This window comes from Colossoma macropomum, unplaced genomic scaffold, assembly GCF_904425465.1.
Source record: "Colossoma macropomum unplaced genomic scaffold, Colossoma_macropomum, whole genome shotgun sequence".
NCBI classification, from domain to species: domain Eukaryota; kingdom Metazoa; phylum Chordata; class Actinopteri; order Characiformes; family Serrasalmidae; genus Colossoma; species Colossoma macropomum.
Genome location: NW_023494785.1, coordinates 31,078,026 through 31,097,437, shown reverse-complemented (window position 1 = coordinate 31,097,437; position 19,412 = coordinate 31,078,026). Strand labels below are relative to the sequence as shown.

The following is a 19,412-nucleotide window of genomic DNA, read 5'->3' as shown; positions in this document are numbered from 1 at the left end:
ATCAGTTTTTCATGCCATCATTCATTTTCTTACACTGGTAAATAACGACAGGGTGAAGTGAAGATCAACCAAACTAACACTAAGTAGCTCAGCCCGCTAAAGGCTACCGAGTTAAACTCAGAGACAGGGCAGCCACAATCATGACATTTTAGCTAATAATTGTCACGTAGAAAATTGTAGTTACTGATTTAATGGTCTCTTCTTGCTTTTTGTTTGCAACTATTTAAAAACTAACCTAAAGTGGCCAAATTAAATAAATGGCTAATTACCTGCTAGCTTTGTTTGTTTAGCAATGCTGCGCCCGCACTGTTGTACATGCACACTCTCACAAATGTCTACAGTTACACAAAAGTATGTGTAATGTGAGTCAAGTAATTGACATTACACATAGGAGAGAGAAAATATAAGCCAAATATAAGCCAAATATATCTGCCATCATATATGCTACAAATCTTAGAATTAGCTCCATAGCTAACAAATAAATAAACATTACTCCTGCTGCCCTCTAAACATGTTACAACAAAATGAGAACTTTTTTCCATGCGCACTATGAACTGTGTCAATTAATAAACTTTTTTATTTATTTATTTATATATGTTTACCTCAGCCCTACATTCCCAACTCACATTTTGTTAGGTGCAGCAATCTAACAACTGTGGAAAGTGCTCATATTAAGTGCTGAACGGATGTGTTTGCACTTGTATATCATGTGGCTAAAATGCATCTCACCACCTCCAGAAGTGGTGTGAGTGTTTAGATTTGAATCCATTTTAAATGTGTCTTTGGTGCGTTTACACCTGTGTTTCTATGTGAATAATCTTTATTCCTGATACTCAAGACGCATGAAAGCACTAGGTGTAAAAAGGGTCTTAGACGCCGTACTACATGAATTACAGGCCCTGCTTATACCTAGTATTAACACAAGTGATCTGATCACGTGGTCATTGAGAGGCATAGGTGTCTATACCTGGCCTTTCCATGGGTCTCAAATGCATTTTCACTGACTATATCAGAATGAAGTGTCCCTGTTCATGTACATTAATGGGCTGTTTCAAATGTAATAGCACGTTGTAAATGTTTTCCAGGTCACCACGCCTAGAAGACTGAACCACTTGTATGCCAATGTAAATGAGTGCACTGATATTGTAACTGGCTAGTTTCAAATGAACTGCGGTGCGACTGCATGCGTGACGTGGAAATAGTTGAGAGAGAAAATGGAAAGTGTACAACACTTGTTTTAGTAGCACGCTCAGGAAGATTGGAAGGTGAAATGTATGAAGTAGTTTGCAGAAATCTTTATATAATGAAACTTAAAAAGCACCTGTGCTGGGTTCTAGACATCAGAGTATGTCAGTACAGTGTCAGAAACAGTGTCCTCCCTAGAACGTTAGTAAATCTGTGTAAATGACCCCACCACCACTTTTTACCTACTAGTTTCTCGTCACCCTCAGAGAGAAGAAAAACAGGCTATTTTCATACCTTCCAGGCAGATCAGTGTCAAAATATGAGCTCTACTGCTTACCGGTGGAACTGTATTGTTGATCTGAGTGCAGCGGTCGTTACATGCTCACTGACGCTGAACACAGTTATCAGCTTGTGGGAACGCAGTTGATAATGGAACCTGTTCAACATGATTAGTCACTGCTCCGGGGATAATGTGCATCATTTGTATGCGGCGTCTCAGATTCTGTGGAAATCTCAGGGTGTTTGCGCCTGTCAGGGGTACGCTGCTCTCTGAGCTGTGGACAGGAGAACAGCAGGAGCGAGATGTGAAATGTGATCGATACGCGGTTAAACTCAACTTCCTCACATCTACTGTGCAAAAACGATCTCACCTTTATTGCTTCCCAGCACTGCGTTAAAGGGGTCTTTATGAAAGGTGTGTGCACACAGTTTCACAGCTGGTTCTAATAGTCAGACAGTAGTTCCCCAGGAACAGGGTTGGGCCGCCATTCTGTATTATTGTTTTTTATATATTAAACGTGATGGTATTAGTTTGTGTTAACAGTAAATATTGGTGCTAATATTAAAGCTAAAGGAGTTATCGTGCATTGTCAGCAGTGGAAGCCTCTAGGGCTAATTGCACTGTATTTAGCCCAGCTGCAGTTTAGAGTTTAGCAGAGTTTAAACCTGAATGAGCCACATGGGTTCTCATGTTGTGTTTATGACAACTGGACGCTTGGAATTTTCCAACTGGGAACCTCCTAATTCCCACCTAAAAGCATTCATGCAACTTCAGCTGTTTGAGGTCGGAAAAAATGGTTGCTCCCTATCCACAGCAAGCTAGCTCTTGTTTGGCTGCTGTGTGCATATAAAAGGATCTTAAAGTGTTTACAGTGGAATTAATGAGCTGTTTGGTTAGTGATTCATTTGTTTTAAAAATGGCTGTGGGCTGTGGCAATTCACCATTAATATAGTGTGGAAAAATGACACAGAAGCAGGGTTTGAATTGTGGCAGAGGTCTTGGGGAAAGTCTGCTGGTGGACCGACTCTGAGGTGACCTATGCATTGATGCATCCTGTTTTCACAGTATATTTTTGTGAGGTTTACCCCTGTACTTTTACTAATGCTACTAGGCAGGAGTCTCTTAAATTGATGCGTCAATATAACTTTTCATACTTTAATCACCGACACTCTGAATGTTACAATTTGAAGTGACACAGATCTACACGTATACACTTTATACAAAGTATAAGGGAAATGAAAAGAACTCATAGTCCCTGTATCATGCAGAGAATAATATAAATTACTTCCTATTTTCTGAAAATCTCACAGCTTACTTTATTTCTTGGTATTATTTTAAGATTTATCAAAGCAATAAACCACAGAAGGCCGTGCATTATCCAAGACAGCATATGGACCTCCACTTCACATTTTTCCTGACAGTCATTAACTGTTTGAAAGTCACTGCTGTACATGGAGCAATTGGGTTATTACTTTTATATAATGATGACAAAATATTGTAGGCTCTACAATTAAAAAATACAACGTTCAAAAAAGTTTTTTTTAGTTTATTACTAATATTAATCATAACAGACAAGTCTTCACCAAAGTAGTTTAACAGAAGAATTTAAAAGTTTTAGCAGGTATCAGGTTTAAGTTAATGCCCAGGTGCACATTAAGCCCCTGAACTGGCCAGTTTAGCTAAATCTGTGTCACACTGAGACTAAACCATGCTAATCTCATGTCTCCTCTGGCCCATGTCTCTTGGAGTTGTAAACATAGGCTACATTCACAAGGACATTTTGGTATGTGACCAAGAACCATGTGAGCAGGAAACTCATTACATATGAATGCTTGTAAGTAAGTCCTGCTGGCTGTTGATGTTCTTCTTCACAGAAGAAAGAATTGGAAGCAATGTGTTTCTCCACTGTCTTTCTCTGTTTCTCTTTGTCACTGGCATGAGTGATGCCCTGCGTCCCGTATTGGCTGACACATAGTTATGATGGTCCAGGATGTTCCATCGAAAGTAAACTTTGGCAAACAGACAACAGGGTGTTGTTTTCGTGTATTGCCATGTGTCGTGTCTGTTGTTTGTCAGTGGATTGTTCTTAGAGACATTTTTACATCATCAGTGGTTGATCTCATGTCTCTTTCTGTTGAATGATCCTTGTTTTTCAGTGCCATCTTCCTTGTAAACTTGTTTACTTCTCACATAACTTCACTGTCCAGTGCAGTCCGGAGGAGGATGGGTTCCTTTCACTATTTCTTCCTCGTTCTTTCAAGGACTTTTATCTGACGCTGTCTTCCTCGGCTGGATCTTTAGGGGTCCAAACCCACATTTCTGTAAAAGTTCTTTGGGATGATGGCCCTTATTTATCGAGTTGCATAAAAAGAGTGCTAATTTAACCACCTTTAAGGGCATACAAACTACTCTGTGTCTGATTCATGAAAGCTTCGTACAACATGGAAAAAATGCACCAAATAATGAATCAGATTCAGTGCGTGAAATCAGACGCTAGCCTACCAGCACCTCATTTACATATCATTTATTTAAAGTGAGTCCAAGGTCATGTAGATGTTTCAATAGGGAGCCAATAAAACGCCAGCATTTGTGTTGAATAATAAAACTGTCAGTGAAATTTCCAAGCGCTGAGTTCATGTTCAGATTTGACCGTTCGCAACTGATGAATAAGAGCCAATGTCTGTTAAAAAAGTTCTGTATAAATATGAGTGAACTCTAGAGTGACCCTACTGGTCACATATCTATACTGGCCTTTGTCTTTGGAAGTCCAGTCAACATATTTCACTCGGTCTTGCTCAGTGTACCTTGATCAATGACTGACACGTTGTAATGAAACATGAATGATTCATATTAGGCATGACGGCACTGGAGCTTTATTGAAAGTGGTAGCTGTTCGGCCCTGTTCAGCCTGTTAGGCTGTTAGCGTTAACATACTGCATTGGCATTTTCTGTTTTGAGGTGGAATGAGGCGCATAACGGGCTGCTGAAAGAGCTTCTCTCCTTCTGCCTGTGTTCTCTTTTATAGCTGCCATTAAGATCCCACAGTTTGGCCTAGTTCCCTGACTGGCTTGGCTGTGGTGCACATTGCCCATGCATTACCAAGTGGGTTTGAGTGGTTTATTGGTCTTATTTCATTCCCAGGTGTTTGTTATTTGGTAGTAATTCTAGGTTTACATTCACCTACTTTATTAGGAGATCTTACTGTGCACTTCCACTAATTGGCCACTTTATTAGAAACACCCACCATCCACTGGACATTTTATGAGCTCCACCTATCCGGTCAGTCCACTGTATTGGTGTACGATTATAAACTGGAGCCCATCTGTTGTGATTCACAATTTGTCACTCTGTACACCATTCATCATTGGTTAGTTTCAGTCAGCAAAAAAATAAGTGTACTCTTATAGGGAGCTAATGCCCTGCATCCTTTTATTGCACCAATTGTTATATATTATAATTATATATTATATTGTAGCCGAGCCCTAGAATTCCCAACCCTGGCCTTTGAGATCTACCACCCTGGAGTGTTTTGAACCAACACACCTGGCTTTAATATTCAGATGCCCATGAAGGCCTTCGTTAACTGGATCATTACCTGGTATTAAGGGTTGAGATGAACTCCAGGTAGATCTCCAGGACAAGGATTGAGCATCACTGGCCCACCCTATAATTCATCTTGTAGACTCTGAAAAATACAGCATTTCTGGAACACAGTAATGACCAGTAAACAGGTTTATGGAAAGCAGATAGCATGTCCTGATTCCTGTGTGCTTTTATTCATCATCAGAAGCATTAGAATTCCTAGAAAGCCCTTTAAGATGACACCAGTTGATAGAAAGCATTAGAAGAGTCCCAACACACTTTTGAATCCAGGCTGAAATTGTTCCTATTTGAGCAGCTTTCAGCTCAGTCTAAAACACTCTTAGCTCTACTGCACTTCTCTCCTGTAATGGCAGTTTATTATTCCAATTTCATTTTTATTTTGATTTTTAATTTTAGTGATTCTTTTAAAAACTGTTGTTTAAATCATGTTTTGTGTTTTTAATTTCTATTTTCCTTTTCTTTGTTACTTTTTAAGTTATAATTTGAATTATCTTTGTATTTCATCATTTGTAAAGCACTTTGAATGAGCGCAGTGTATGAAAGGTGCTCTATAAATAAACTTGCCTTGCCTTACCTGGCTTGTTTTTAAGACTTGATTGCTGATTGTGCGGCTAATTAACTGTGGTGATCTCTTGCAGATATCAGACTCTTCATCTAGTCCAGATAAGCCAGACTTACCTCCATCAGGTAAGAGTGCTCTGCTCTGTAGATTATCCAGACCTTTCCAGCGCTGAGGCTGAGTGTCACATGCAGTGTGCAAACCATCTATTGGCAAACCTATTTCATTATATGTGAGACAAAAGTCACCCAGTACATGAAAAAATGAAGTTCTTAGTAAGCGTCCCTTTTCCCACAGATCCCTAAAATCATTCTAGCAGTGAAGCTCTGGTACAGACTTGTAAAAAGTACTGTGCTTCTGCTCTGTTTGACTGAACTGCATCATCACTCTCAGTACAAAACCTTACATGTCTCTCTGTCTCTGTCTCTGTCTCTCTCTCTCTCTCTCTCTCTCTCTCTCTCTCTCTCTCTCTCTCTCTAGGGCTGACCAAGCCTGAGGTCAGCAGCAGTGTGAGTTCCCCAGAAAGAGTGTTGCGTGCCGGCAGTGAAGGCAAACCGGAGACAGCGCCCAAACCTAGAGGTTCTGGCCCAACGCCTACAAGCCCCAAACCCCCTCCGCAGGGCACCAAGCCCACCCTGGCTGCTCGTCCTGCCATCCCACAGAAGCCCCGTACCAGCAGTAGCCGCAGTATAGGTAGGGTACTGCAGTAGCCGCAATATAAGCATATGCTGACTATGGGCTCGTAATACTTAAGCCTCTCCAATGTTACCATTCACCCCTTTTATTGATTGTTTTAAATATAATTTAAATAAAACTATGTTTTATTTATGTTTAGGGCCCCCTTTATTTTAAATACAGGGCATCAAATAATGCCATACTATGCTTATATGATTTTTACAAAAACTGTCTCATATACTGGTTTTTGTTGCAAGGGCTCATTTGGCATCACATGTTATTAACATGTTTCAATTGTTACTGAAAGAAAACATGTTTTCTTATTTAGATTACAATGAGGAAAATGGATAGTAATAAATGAAAGGATGAGTAAAGAAATGAATATTGATTCATCTACCATTAACAGTACTATCCACTTGTACTGTTACAGACTGTAGCCTTCCTGTTGTCCTTCAGATTTAGTCACCTTTTACCCTACTTTCTGACCACTGTTGAACCATTCTCAGCACAGCAGTGACACTGACATGGTGGTGGTGGTGGTGTAGTAGTGTGTGTTGAACTTGTACAGCTGTATTAGGTACAGCGTTGTTGGAAGATCTTGAGCTTGATAAGTGGTCCACCATCTGAAAGTATCCATCCAAGAGTGGATCTGTGGTCAGAAACTGAGTACTGATGAAAGGCTGTAGGATGGCTAACACAAATTGTGCTAAAGATGAGCTACAGTCTCTACCCAGGCCTCCCTGATATCAGTTGTAAACCTTTATTGCAATATTGATTTTTGCAGTATTGATATTGCAGAAGGCTGCAATAAGCATGCAATATAATTCTCAGTATTTTGTTGTGTGCTGTATGCATCCTGACCAAGCCCAGGCCTTCCTGATGAATGTCTCTGTAGGTGTTTACTCTATCAAGGCTTCACCAGTGTGTTTGTAAATCATATCACATGCAGTGTCTAGCAATGTAATCACACTGTGGTATTTTGCTCAGCCCTGTACATCACAAGGTAGATGTGGCCTGTGACTGTATATTCTTTCTCGCTGTGTTCTTTCCCCAGAGGAGAGCTCAGATTCCCCTGTTGGAGGTCCCAAGACTCCAGGCCTGGTATCAACACTGAGGAAAGCTCCCACAGACAAGGAGGGAACACCCAGTCCTCTACAGAGCAGCTCAGCCACCAAGAACTCCGCTCAGGAAGGTAGGCTCCCAACAAGGTACTTTTCTACACATGCAAGGCAGTTTTAGGAATCAGCCGTGATTGTATGGTTGAGCTTTGGTATCAAGCGGTTTTGTATGACTATTCATTTCTGTATACCTGTTTTTTATTGTTCTAGTAGGGCCCTGAGAAGAAAAATGTTTGTCTAGTCATGTCATGTCATGTCATGTCATTTAAAGCTTGTATGTTGTCAGTCTCATGCAATTTCTTTTGGAAATGTTTTGCCAAAAGAATTGTCATGTTGTTTGCCTGCTCCTGTGTGTTGGTGTGTGTTTTAGTTTTTTCTCCATCTTCACAATGCTGATTGTTGCCTCCATCCATTCCCTGTGTGCCATGCAGACACCTATTAGGCTTAGATTCCTCTGCTCTAGTCACCCCATATGGGGTTTGGCCAATCACTGGGGGACAGAATGAGGTCACAACTCATTTACTTCCTGTCCTTTTGTATCAGTGATGTTCATGTTGATCTAGTTTAAAGCCATGACTCAGTGTTTTCGCACTACAGAATGTCCCTTTAAGAATAGCCACAGCATCCTTGGAGCATTTTAATCCCCAGTGAATCGCAGTAGTCCCAAAATTGGAACCACCTCAAAGGAACAGTTTAATGGAAATCAGATTTATACAATTGTCCTCTTACCCACATGTGGGCAATGGAATATGTTTGGTAAACTTCACTTTAATAGTTTTATTTTGGTGCTACGAGGCTAATGTAGCTAACAAGTAATAGAAGCTTTAATCCTGTAGGGCCAAATTCAGGCTTCAGTATGGCTGCTACTACTGTTTTGTTTAGGTATGCAACATACTGCCGTTGATTCTTATAGATAACATTTTTCACACAGTGTTAGAAACCACATAAGCAAGACTATTTCAGATTGCTTAAAGGAGACATCTTTTCTCTTTCTGCAGGCCCCCTAGTGGCCGTTCCACCAGCAGAATGGAAATCAATTTGTATATAGGGCTGGGCGATGTGACCAAAAGTGTTACCATGATAAAAAAAATCATATCAGTCAATATCGATACATATCGCTATAAAAGTTTGAAGGCTGATTTTTGCTGCTGAGTGCTTAATTGCTGTTTTAAACTATCCTTTATGGTCAGAACATGACACACACTCGCTAAACAGTGGAACATTTCACAAATCTGTCATGGGACGGTGGAAGAAAGTTTCTGGTTAGCTGTTTTTACCAGCTGAAAAACATAGCTGCAATTTTTGTAATAGTCATAATTAAAGAAAGAAAACAGATTATTATTTTTAGCTGTCTGGTGACGAGTCCTAGGCTGCCTGGTTACAAGAGCTAAACTGTTTAGTTTCTTAACAACATCAGCTTAGTACGAACCGCAAACATTAGCTGACTCAGTACATCAATGATGGAACACACCGCCTTACTGCCATCACTCCTACCACATCCATGTCAGAGTAACGTTATATCACAGTATTCAAACACAAGCTGGCAGACATCTGGGTTTCTAGGTTCTATCATAGCAGTTTAAAGTATCTGGCGCTCGCTGTGTAAAAGCATTAACTGCAGTGTGATTCTCTCCCAGAGAAACAGAGTCTTCCTTTTAGATACATTTAAACCGAAATCAGTGCTGGTTTGTCCTGTTTGAGCTACAGTAACATCAGTTTGATCGAGCTGCGCAAGTAACAGAGCGCTGCTTCAAGTTAGCCAGCTGCTAAAAACAACTAGCCTGGGAAGCTAGCGTTCTCTCAAACAGGGAATATAAAAAACTCCATGTTTTTGGCGTTGCTAAAGTGTATTTGGCGGAAGTGTGCCCTCCTGTGGCGACAGCAGAGTAGTGTTGCTTTCTTTGCACTAGAAAACGCCACCAGGGCTGTCACTAGAATGTGGAAGTGTGAGAAAAGTCTAATATATCGAACATTTATCAAACATTTCTTATATTTCTGTCGAGGAAAGTTATATCATGATAATTATCATTAACGCTTTATCGCCCAGCCCTATTTGTATATTTTGAATTAATGTAATCAGATAAACTATTTCCCCCCACAGCTCTGTCATCACATTAACTAGGATGCTGTTGGTTCACTATGTTGAGCTGCTAGTGAGCAATAAAGGGTGAAGGGGGAGGAGAGAGAACCACCTGCAGTGAAAACACTTCACACTTCTCCAAAAGACGGCTGTGGTGAAATAAATCAGACAGCACAGCTCAAGCTTTCGTGGTTTTTTTTTTCTTCAAAAATAGCAAGAAAATAAAAACACATTGCTTGCTCACCTACAAAGATAAAAATTCAGGGTTTGCCTTCTTCGAAAAATATTTCATGATATTGAAGGAAAAAAAATGCATTTTTCAACTGAGGAACGCCCCAAAAACCAGGCAGAAATTGCATTTTACAGGCTGTTAGGTTTTGTTGCTCAATGCTGCATCACGTCAAACAAGAGTCCCCTCTTACTCGAATTAACACTACCACTTACCCAGCCTTCATACTTTCACTGTCAGAGCTGCAGTTTCACTCACAGCCATTATAGCACAAAGCTGTTTTAAAATTTTCATTTCATCACCATTAGATTGGTGCTAACATAGCATTGAAAACCCCATTAGCAGACTAGCACAAATGAGCGTTAAGTTAGAGGTGGCAGAAGCTACAAAGAAAGCAAATTACAGGGGTTTGTACATTAAACACTGCTGTGTAATGGCATGACTTCTTGGCACAACACAACTGGCTCTCAACATGAGCTTAAAAAGTCAAATGTGTATCGTCCCTATTCTGTGTTCTGCTGCAGCCCTCCAACATGGCACAATGTGATAAAACACAAACGTATAAAGGCTGATTGAAGGTGTTCATTGGTTTACATTGTTCACAGTTGTTGTTCAGATAGCACAGCGAAATATATGTCTTTAAAAAAGAATAAAATATGTCTCCTTTATGCAACGTGGTTTGAAACAAGTGTTTTAGGCACACAGTTTGAGCGGTGCCAATTGCTGAGGTATAAGCGTGTTAGCTACGTTAGCCTCGTGGCTTGAGTGCAAAACTAAAGAAGCAAACTTCAGACAACAGAAATGTCTTGACTGATCTGACTACATGTGGGTTAAAAATTGCCCCCCCTTCACACCACCACAAGAAGGAGCAGCACAACATGAGGCTTGCATGCAAACAAATCAGCCTGAAGTCCAGCTAAAGAGCGTGCTGCTCCTCTCTGCAGCGGACGCGGCAGGAGACTCATGCGTTTTTAAAGCCGACCCTGAGCTGGATAGACCAGCAGCACCCTCCAAAGTGCAAGGCTCTCCACAGCGCTCCGAGGAGGAGGAGGGCGAGCAAGAGCCCAAGACCTCTCTCGCACGGCCTGGTCAGACCTCACACTCACACATCTCACCAATCAGCTTTCAGTTCTTCCTCATCGTGCAGCTCATTGCTCATTACAGGCCAGAGCGAAGTCTGATTTATCAGTGCAGTTTGCACAAAAGCATTGCAATGGTTAATCATGCTTCTTCTGGCCGTTTTCCAACACAGAGGACAGTGGTTTGCCCCATGGCTATTTACTCACTCGAACTAGATCAAATTGAAATATAATAAACATTTGGTGCAATTCAAAAGCCCACTTTAATCGAAAATAGTCATGTGAGATCACTGGCCTCAGTGTTGGCTGGTAAATGTCTACATTTCTATTCTCTGAATTTTATTTTATTCTTTTTTTTGTCTGTATGTGCTCCATGTGCTAATGTTTGATTGCTCCATTGAAAATTGGGGATGGGGTTTTTGTTTTTATTTTTAGGAGATACAACATGTAGGTTTAAGCTTAATTTTAGTTAAATTTAGTAAAAGCTGTGGTTAGTTTTTTGTTGTCTTAAATTTGGCCGCTTGATGGCTTGAGGCCATTCCTACTGATATCCAGTTGTATGAACGCTGACACCACTGTTTTTCCCAAGACTGTTTTGTCTGATGTCTGAAACCTGACACTGTGATCTAAGGAATGTCCTAAAATGTACATGCTACCATAGGCAGCTTTTTGTTTAGGGATGTTATCTGCTTTACACTGCCCCATCCCCCAAGCATGTTCAACCAGTGCAGCTCAACAGTCATGTTTCTAGAACATTGGTTGCGTCCAAAATGGCATACTTTAAACAGTCTGTTCTAAATTTGATCCAGTACATACTATTCAACCATTAAAGAAGTGCATACCTTCAGCATATGAGCCTGCAGTATACACACATCTTTGAAAACGCACTACATCTGCCATCGCAACAATAACCGCACATTCTTTCACTGTGACGTCTTGTTACCAGAGCCAAAGTTTAAAAGTCTTACTAAATGATTTTGCTTCTGAACATTGTTGTGGTACTTATCAGGTACTCAACAGAGCAGTCAGGTTTTAATAAGAATTTGTTAAGAATAAATAAAAAAAAGAGTAAGAAGACCTCAACAGTAACAAAAGAACAGCTAGATGAGAATGTATAGCCGCAGTTATGTCTGCACCACAGCACAGAGTGCCTGCCTTTTCTCCATAAGCATGACTGCTGAACAGTTACACCACCATTAATGTTAATCTTAATTTTTGATGTGAAAAAAAAACACTAAAAACATAAATTTGAGTTGTCCTTGGAGAAACAGTAAGTAATTGTAAATAGTAATAACAACAATAATAATAATAATAATGATAATAATAATGGTATTAATAAAACACTAAATGTCATATCACTCATACAAACTGCACATTTTTTCTGATGTATTTGCTATTTTACTCATAAATATGCCATAAATTGCTTTAAGTATAACCATTCAAATGCCATTTTTGGCTGGTGGGCTTTAATGGTACAGTGCGACAAAGCAAGCTATGTGGACTGACTTTAAATTTGAAGGATGCATGCAATAGTGTATACACACATTTTACATGCAAATGAATACTCTCCTATAATAATCTTCTAAGCTAGGCACACTGAAAATGGCCTTAATGCAGGATATGACATCATACAACATGTTTAAAAGTTCAGTTATGTTTCTGTGTTAGATTACTAATGTCTTGCTCTGGCTTGCATGAAATAAATCATTTAATAAACAACGAATAAGCACCAACTTTTGTTATCCTCAATGGGGGATGTTGCCACGGTAACTCTGTGCTGTTGAACCACTAACAAAACCAACACAAAAGGCTCTTATTTGGTCCTCATCCCGAATTCCTTGCTACAAATAGTGCTGACATTTTGAATGATTGGTTCAGTGGCAGCAGCTGGAGAGTGGCTGTCATTTAGCCTTCACTCTTTCGTCTTTATCAAAATTCGGTCGTTTGGATGTAAACAGTCATTCAGATTGGTTTGATTGGAAATGGTCACTGTACAGAAACGTACTCTAATTTCTTGCGTGGTGGTTTTGGTAGGAGACAGTGGTGTGCAGCACAAATATAGCCATTTAATTTATGATGCAAAATGACCTTCTGAATGATCGGAGTTTTTATATGTAATGTTGATGATGGTAACACAGTGGAATATCTGAAAAAATAAGTTTTCCATGGGGACTATTTTTTCTTATGTTCACCCTGAATGTAACTCTTTGCTGGAGTGCATTTTAAAAATAGACCTCAGACATCAGGCAGTGAATTCGTAACTGTTTCATGCAATAACTTTCTGTGAGGGAGCTTTTACAGCCATTAGACATCTGGTTCCTATCACCAGAATAATTCTGACTTATTGAGTTTCTGTAGAGCAGAGCATTTCACATGAAACCACTCTGAATGACTTTGTTTACATTGTATCTGTTTAATAATGCAGATGTTTTGAAAAGGCTGTGAAGTTTCTTTTGTGGTAATAGAGGAGAGAAATAGGGGGCGCTCTTTTAAAGTACGTTGACTTATTTCTTTACTTGTTTGCGCTCTCTTCTACAGCGAGGACGTCCTCTTCATCGGACGGCCCTCAGCGCTCGAGCGCGAACCAGCAGAACTCGGACGAGAACGGCTCGAGGGCCAAGGACAAAGCAGCCAATGGCGAGAAAGATAAGGACTCGAGCCAGGGCAGCAAGTCGGCTGACTCTGGGGAAGAGACGGATAAAGATTTTATTTTTATATAATTGCGGGAAGAGAAAGGGAGAGAGAGAGAGAGAGAGAGAGAGAGAGAGAGAGAGAGAGAGAGAGTGAGAGAGAGAGACCGGATCACTTTGTGTTCATTTCAACCTGTTTCAGGAATCTTCCCCAAGACTGTTAGACGTAATGCTGCATTTCCAACAACACAGAATACACATATAGTGTGTGTGTGTGTGTGTGTGTGTGTGTGTGTGTGTGTTTGTGCGATTGCACGTATGTGTGTCGTTACTACATGCATGTTTCCTGTGGTGTGTGTCTGATTCTGTCTCTCTGACACAGAATGCATGTGTATGCGCTGTATGAAGTGTCTTGCTTTATGAAATTTTAATATCCTCATTTGTATAACTAGGGCTAAAGCACTGTTAAAAAAATGTCCAAATAAGGTGGGTGTTTTCTCACCGTAGCAAAACCACACTCACTCTCTGAAAGCAGGGGATGCACTGACACTAGAGGAAGTGGGTAACACTTCACTGTAGGTCAGTGTTCATGAGGCTTTATTAAACCTGCATAAGCCCTTCATGACAAAGAACAAAGACCTACGTAAACATTTTTAAACACTTATCACACAGTTTTTAATAAAAGTTGCATTTTTCAGTTGCAAGTTGATATAACATCTGTGTTAGGTGACATAGGATCTTATGAAAGTTGTGTACCGTCAAATTGAGCACATGCAAATGCGACAGATCAGTTTTGTGATTTAGCAATTTTATCTTTGCCATATCTGTACGATCAAACTCACTTCTGGTAGGAGTGTGTAAAAATATTTGAGCACAATAGTTTAACAAAATCACATCGTTCTACCATCCAAAAAAACTAAGATGTTTTGTTTATTTCATATTTTATTCTTTCCAGTTATGATCATTTTAGCATTCTCACGTTTGGTCAGTAGGGGGAGCAGTGCATTTACTGCTCGACCTCAAACTCCACCTACAAGCATGGTCATTGGCACCCAAGCTGCTGAATGCTGTCATTTTATTGGCGCCCTACCAAAACATCTGCATGAAATGGAGTTTCTTTATGACAGGGATATGTAAATGAGGTGAAATCTGTGCTATTTTTGCACAACTTTGTTGAATAAGGGCTCCTGTTTTTCTGGACATTTCTTGCTTCATGACACTTTCTGGGGTGAAATGACTGACTTTGTAGCTTTGTGCTTGTCACAGTGATATAATGCTGATGTTCCGACACGGCTTGCCATGTCTGGCTGGTTGAAGAGATGTGAGTGTTTTCTGTGGCTCCTAGATAAAGTGAGTCTTATTATACTATTTATAAGATTTAAGCTAGGAAACATCATTAGTTTTATGTCCCTGTAATAAACACCAAACTCAGTTGTTATAACATGCTATGTCATGTAACCCAAAAAAGTATCATGACAACCCAGTGTCAGAAGAAACTGATGCCGCCTGACATTATGAAGTCAACTTCACATCAAATTTGACAAAAGCATTTTTATGACAGACGACGCCTTTTGAAATAAGCCTTTGTTAATGTTTGTAGGTTCAGTTCAGTTGCCATGACAAGCTTCTGTAGGTGTCAGGTAGCCTGATGAACACTGCCCTGCAGTAAAGTGTAACCAGGACGTGTCACTGTCTGCCCTTGTGCCTTAGAGCTCCACTCTACTACTGTACTGTGACCACTCAAAGCAGGACACTGATGGCGTCTTAGACACTGTATGTGTGTACGTATGTTGGTTGACTGTACAACCCCCATGTATGCATTTAAACAAAAGATACGGGGAAGGATTTCTTTAGTGTGCACGTCAGATTTGTCAATGTCACATTTTTAGAGACAGTTTATAATCAGTAATGGATGGACCACATATCTAAGATCAGACTTCAAATAGCTGTGATTAGACATCTCATGTGTGAGATCAGACTCAAAAGAATACTCCTGCGTTCTTCAACCTCATCTCTGTCTGCTGCATGTGTGTCAATTGTCAGTTAACATGGATAATAATTTTCAGCATGCTTCCCTGTAATTAGAAAAGAACTGAAAAGCTCCTGACTCACAATAAAAGCCCGTTGGGCAGTTCTGTTTGAAAGGTCACTGTATAACGCAAACATGAAGCTACCATTACATTCTAACAGGTGAGGGAATGTCTTGCCAAGGCTGTTCTTTTATCTTTGTTGGAAAGTTTTATCCAACTTTCCAACACTGTAGCAGTGCAGTGTTGAAAAAAAAAAAAAAAGTAGTTCCGGTTACTTTTGCTTTTTCCAAGGTTTTCAGGTGTCCATATGCGATCACACAGGGGCGTGTGAAAACTCCACTCTCACCACTATGCTGGTAACATATTACCAAAAATTCTTCCCTCAGGAAAACTCGTGCAGTCTCTGAAAGAACAAATGATAAAGATTTACCGCTTTGTTCACAAATATCTCGGGGGTTTTCAAGTAGCGCAGCCGCCTAAGCGTTAGTCCTATCATCCGGAGATCATGAGCTCGATCTTTGGCGATGCCATAGCCACCCGTCCAAGAGAGCATAATGGGCCTCACTCTATCTGGGTGGGTAGGATGGTCCTCTCTCTCCCCCTATCCCTCAGCATGATCTTAGCCAAGGCAGATGTCTGTTACCTGATGTAACAGAAATGGCAGTTAGCATTCTCCTTCAGGCGTGTTGAGCTGTCCATTCACACTGCATTAACGGCAGTTTAAGAAGATGCAGTGACTGACTTTACAGGCTTCGAAGGAAGCATGTGCTCACATTCAATCTCCCAGCTTGGTAGCATTATGTTAAATGCCTATGTAGAAGGTGGGAATCAGCTACATCTAAATTGGAGTGAAAAATTTGGTAGAATTTTTAACCACAAAAATATGTGTTTCTCATAAACATTTACTGACAGATTTCAGCACCTGCCAATATGATTCTCAGAGGATGCATGTGGTCACCTCAACCTCGTAGCTTGGTAGCGTCATTTTTAAGGGAAGACCTCTCTAGGTGGGAATTGGGTACAACTGAAGCAGAGGAAAAATGTTGGTTAAAATCACATAGAAAAAAAATCTGATATTTTTAAATGGAAGAATTCATAGAAGTACAAAAATGTTTTTCATAAACATTTACTGACCAAATTCAGCACCTGCCAGTTTGCTTACATTGTAAGTTTTTCTGTTCTTGTCAAATTACTGGCTGTGGTAATCAGCTGTATGATACAGATGCAGCAAACAGAGGTTGAGAAATGTTGGCGTATTCCTTTAATGCAGGAGAGATCAGACTTCATCTGTTCATGCCACTTGTACAAGTCCAAATGTATTTGAATGCAGGAGATGTGTACCTGTTATTTCCCTGCCTGTCTAAATCATCAGGGTTTGTGTTCATGAAGAACAGCAGTGATCAGAGAGCAGATTCCTCAGCACTGGACTTCTTTCTGAGCACAGTCCAGCCTCTTCTTGTCCATTCTCTTTCTCTGTTTAGCGTAACTTAAGCAGCTGGCTTTTTCCTCTTCTGATGCCCAACATTGTTTTTTCCGTTTTTGCAGTAAAACTTTACGTCAGCTCCTAAACGGACAGTCCCTGTCCCACATGCATGTGATGTCCACTTGTGTATATAAGTAATGTGCTTTCATACATGTATGTGTGTATATATGCATACGTTTAATATATACAGGCTTCAAATATTAACACGTAATATATATGCACACATACGTATGTGTACACAGATCGTATACTGATAAGGTACTAAGCACACTAAAAAAGGGAAAAAAGACAGACTGGGAGTTGTACAGCTACATAATTTATTAAGATGGATAAATGGTGGTTGGTGCTTTTTTTAATCCAATACAACTGGCTCTTCCTCTTTACTTAGGATGTACATTTTGTGGATACGGTGCAAAAAGAATTTCTATTAATTTTGTTATTGCACACTGCTTGGCACAATGATTTAGTGTTATTTTTATTCTCGGAGGAGAAAGGCATCTGTGTAAAATGAGTGTGGTACTTCAGTGTTAATATATAATGAGATTTTGTATTATTTTAAAAGCTGCAGGCGTGTTTGATTTGCTCATCGTGTTTTCATCATGCAGTATTTTGAATCTGGTTTTGGTGATAATCAAACTCTAACATCTTTCACTCATGTGTTCTGTAGACTGTGGACATCTTTTTGGGTATATTTCTACCAAGCTGATTAAAACTGATTTTACACGTTTATTAAGCCTGGTCTGTTTCAGTTCATTTCAGACTCTACAGTCATACCTGCAGGAAACGTCAAGTCCTTTCCTACGGTTGTCTAGTTGTCTGACTGGTGTGATACAGATAACTGGGATCTAATGTATTTGTTCAAGTTATTCTGGGCATTATCTAATAACATGATATTTACTGAAGCGTTCTCTGGTTTGTGTGAGAACAACAGTTTCTGTGTTCAAATTCCATATTTCACCACAAGATGGCAGTCATGTCACAGCCAGTAGTACATTAAAATAAACCTAAACTCTCTCTCTCTCTCTCTCTCTCTCTCTCTCTCTCTCTCTCTCTCTCTCTCTCTCTCTCTCTCTCTCACACACACACACACGCACACGCACACACACACACACGCACACTCTCACTATATATATATATATATATATATATATATATATATATATATATATATATATATAGATATATATATATAGATATAGATGTGTAGCTCTCAAGAAGCTGTTACTGAGAAAAGGAAACAGACAAAAAGAAGAGTATTTGTGTAGAACAGTGAAACTGCATTAAGGTTTTTTGGACTGATTAGACTAAATTTGTAATTTGGAATAATTGGATTATGAAAGGAAAATGCAGCCGGTGTCTAAGACTGATCTTTGAGGGTGTTTACAAGAAGCGTGGAAAAAAAAAATCTGCGGATTTCTTTGAGAAACTGAAAGAAAGCTGAAAGCAAGTGACCCCTAGCGACCTAAAAGCCACTTTAGCCAGTTTCTGTTATTGTTGTTGCATTTCTGATTGTGCAGTTTAATTTAATAATAGATACATTATGGTGTAGAAGGGGACGCAGGAGAGGCCGTTGTTTCTGCTATGAATAAGTGCTCTTTTATTGAAATCAAGCAGAAAATGCACAAAATAAGCTGAGACAATGGGAGGTGAGGTCACCATGGGCCCTGTACTTCCTCTCTAGGGTAGACGATCAACCCTAACACGAGTGGAGCGCAGTTTTGCGTACACTGCCTTTGAAGACCTTTCTGCGAACTGGAGAAAGTGGCAGCAACGTGTGTCTGAACTATGATCAGTGTTTTGGTAGGGGAGCAGTTCTGTTCATCCCATTCTGTGGAGAAAAAAGTTAATCTGAATCTACAGAATCTTCAGTGAACAGCTGAATCCACAGTGACCTAAAGCATGTATTTGCATGTATTTACTGAAGCAGTTTATAGTACTTATTACTATTTTGTAACTTCTTAGCATTAATGATGAAATATATCTGCTTTGTCGCATGAGTTACTCAGTACTTGCATATTGAACTTGCAAAGTACCACTAAGTATTACTAAATATTTATCATGAAATTTCATTTGTCATGAAATTTACACACAGTACAGGGTGTCCCAAAAAACTGACATCATTTGAGATGTGAATATCTGAGTAACTACATGTCCTGGCAAATGAAATTAAATAGGCTTCATGTTGAACAATACAAGATTTATTTCTCAGAATTCAAATAAGAAATTCAGAGGGATGTAGATTTTATAGCCGATTTCACAAAACTTCACAAATGTAATATCTTCCGATACTGGTAATCGTCCAGATCCCTTTGTCCTGCACAGACAGCCTTCCTCTTTGAATTGTTTGTGCCATGTCCAAATCTGCTTTCCAGTTGGTGCATTTTTATTGAATTTTCTCGAAAATGCACACTGCACACTCTTGTTTGACTGTGTTTGAGCATATTCTAACACACAAAAGTGC

General features: G+C 39.8%; 1 protein-coding gene across 1 annotated transcript in view; it reads left to right on the top strand.

Moving 5' to 3' along the window:
• The window catches only part of LOC118821746 (F-actin-uncapping protein LRRC16A-like), a 155,705-nt gene extending 138,025 nt beyond the window's left edge, over positions 1 to 17,680 (top strand). Inside the window, exons 34-38 of the mRNA XM_036590478.1 lie at positions 5,707 to 5,755; positions 6,108 to 6,320; positions 7,357 to 7,494; positions 10,674 to 10,817; positions 13,347 to 17,680. Of these exons, the coding sequence (XP_036446371.1) occupies positions 5,707 to 5,755; positions 6,108 to 6,320; positions 7,357 to 7,494; positions 10,674 to 10,817; positions 13,347 to 13,528 (726 nt within the window). The 3' untranslated portion in view covers positions 13,529 to 17,680. The remainder of the gene's footprint in view (positions 1 to 5,706; positions 5,756 to 6,107; positions 6,321 to 7,356; positions 7,495 to 10,673; positions 10,818 to 13,346) is intronic.
• Positions 17,681 to 19,412: the final 1,732 nt, after the last annotated feature.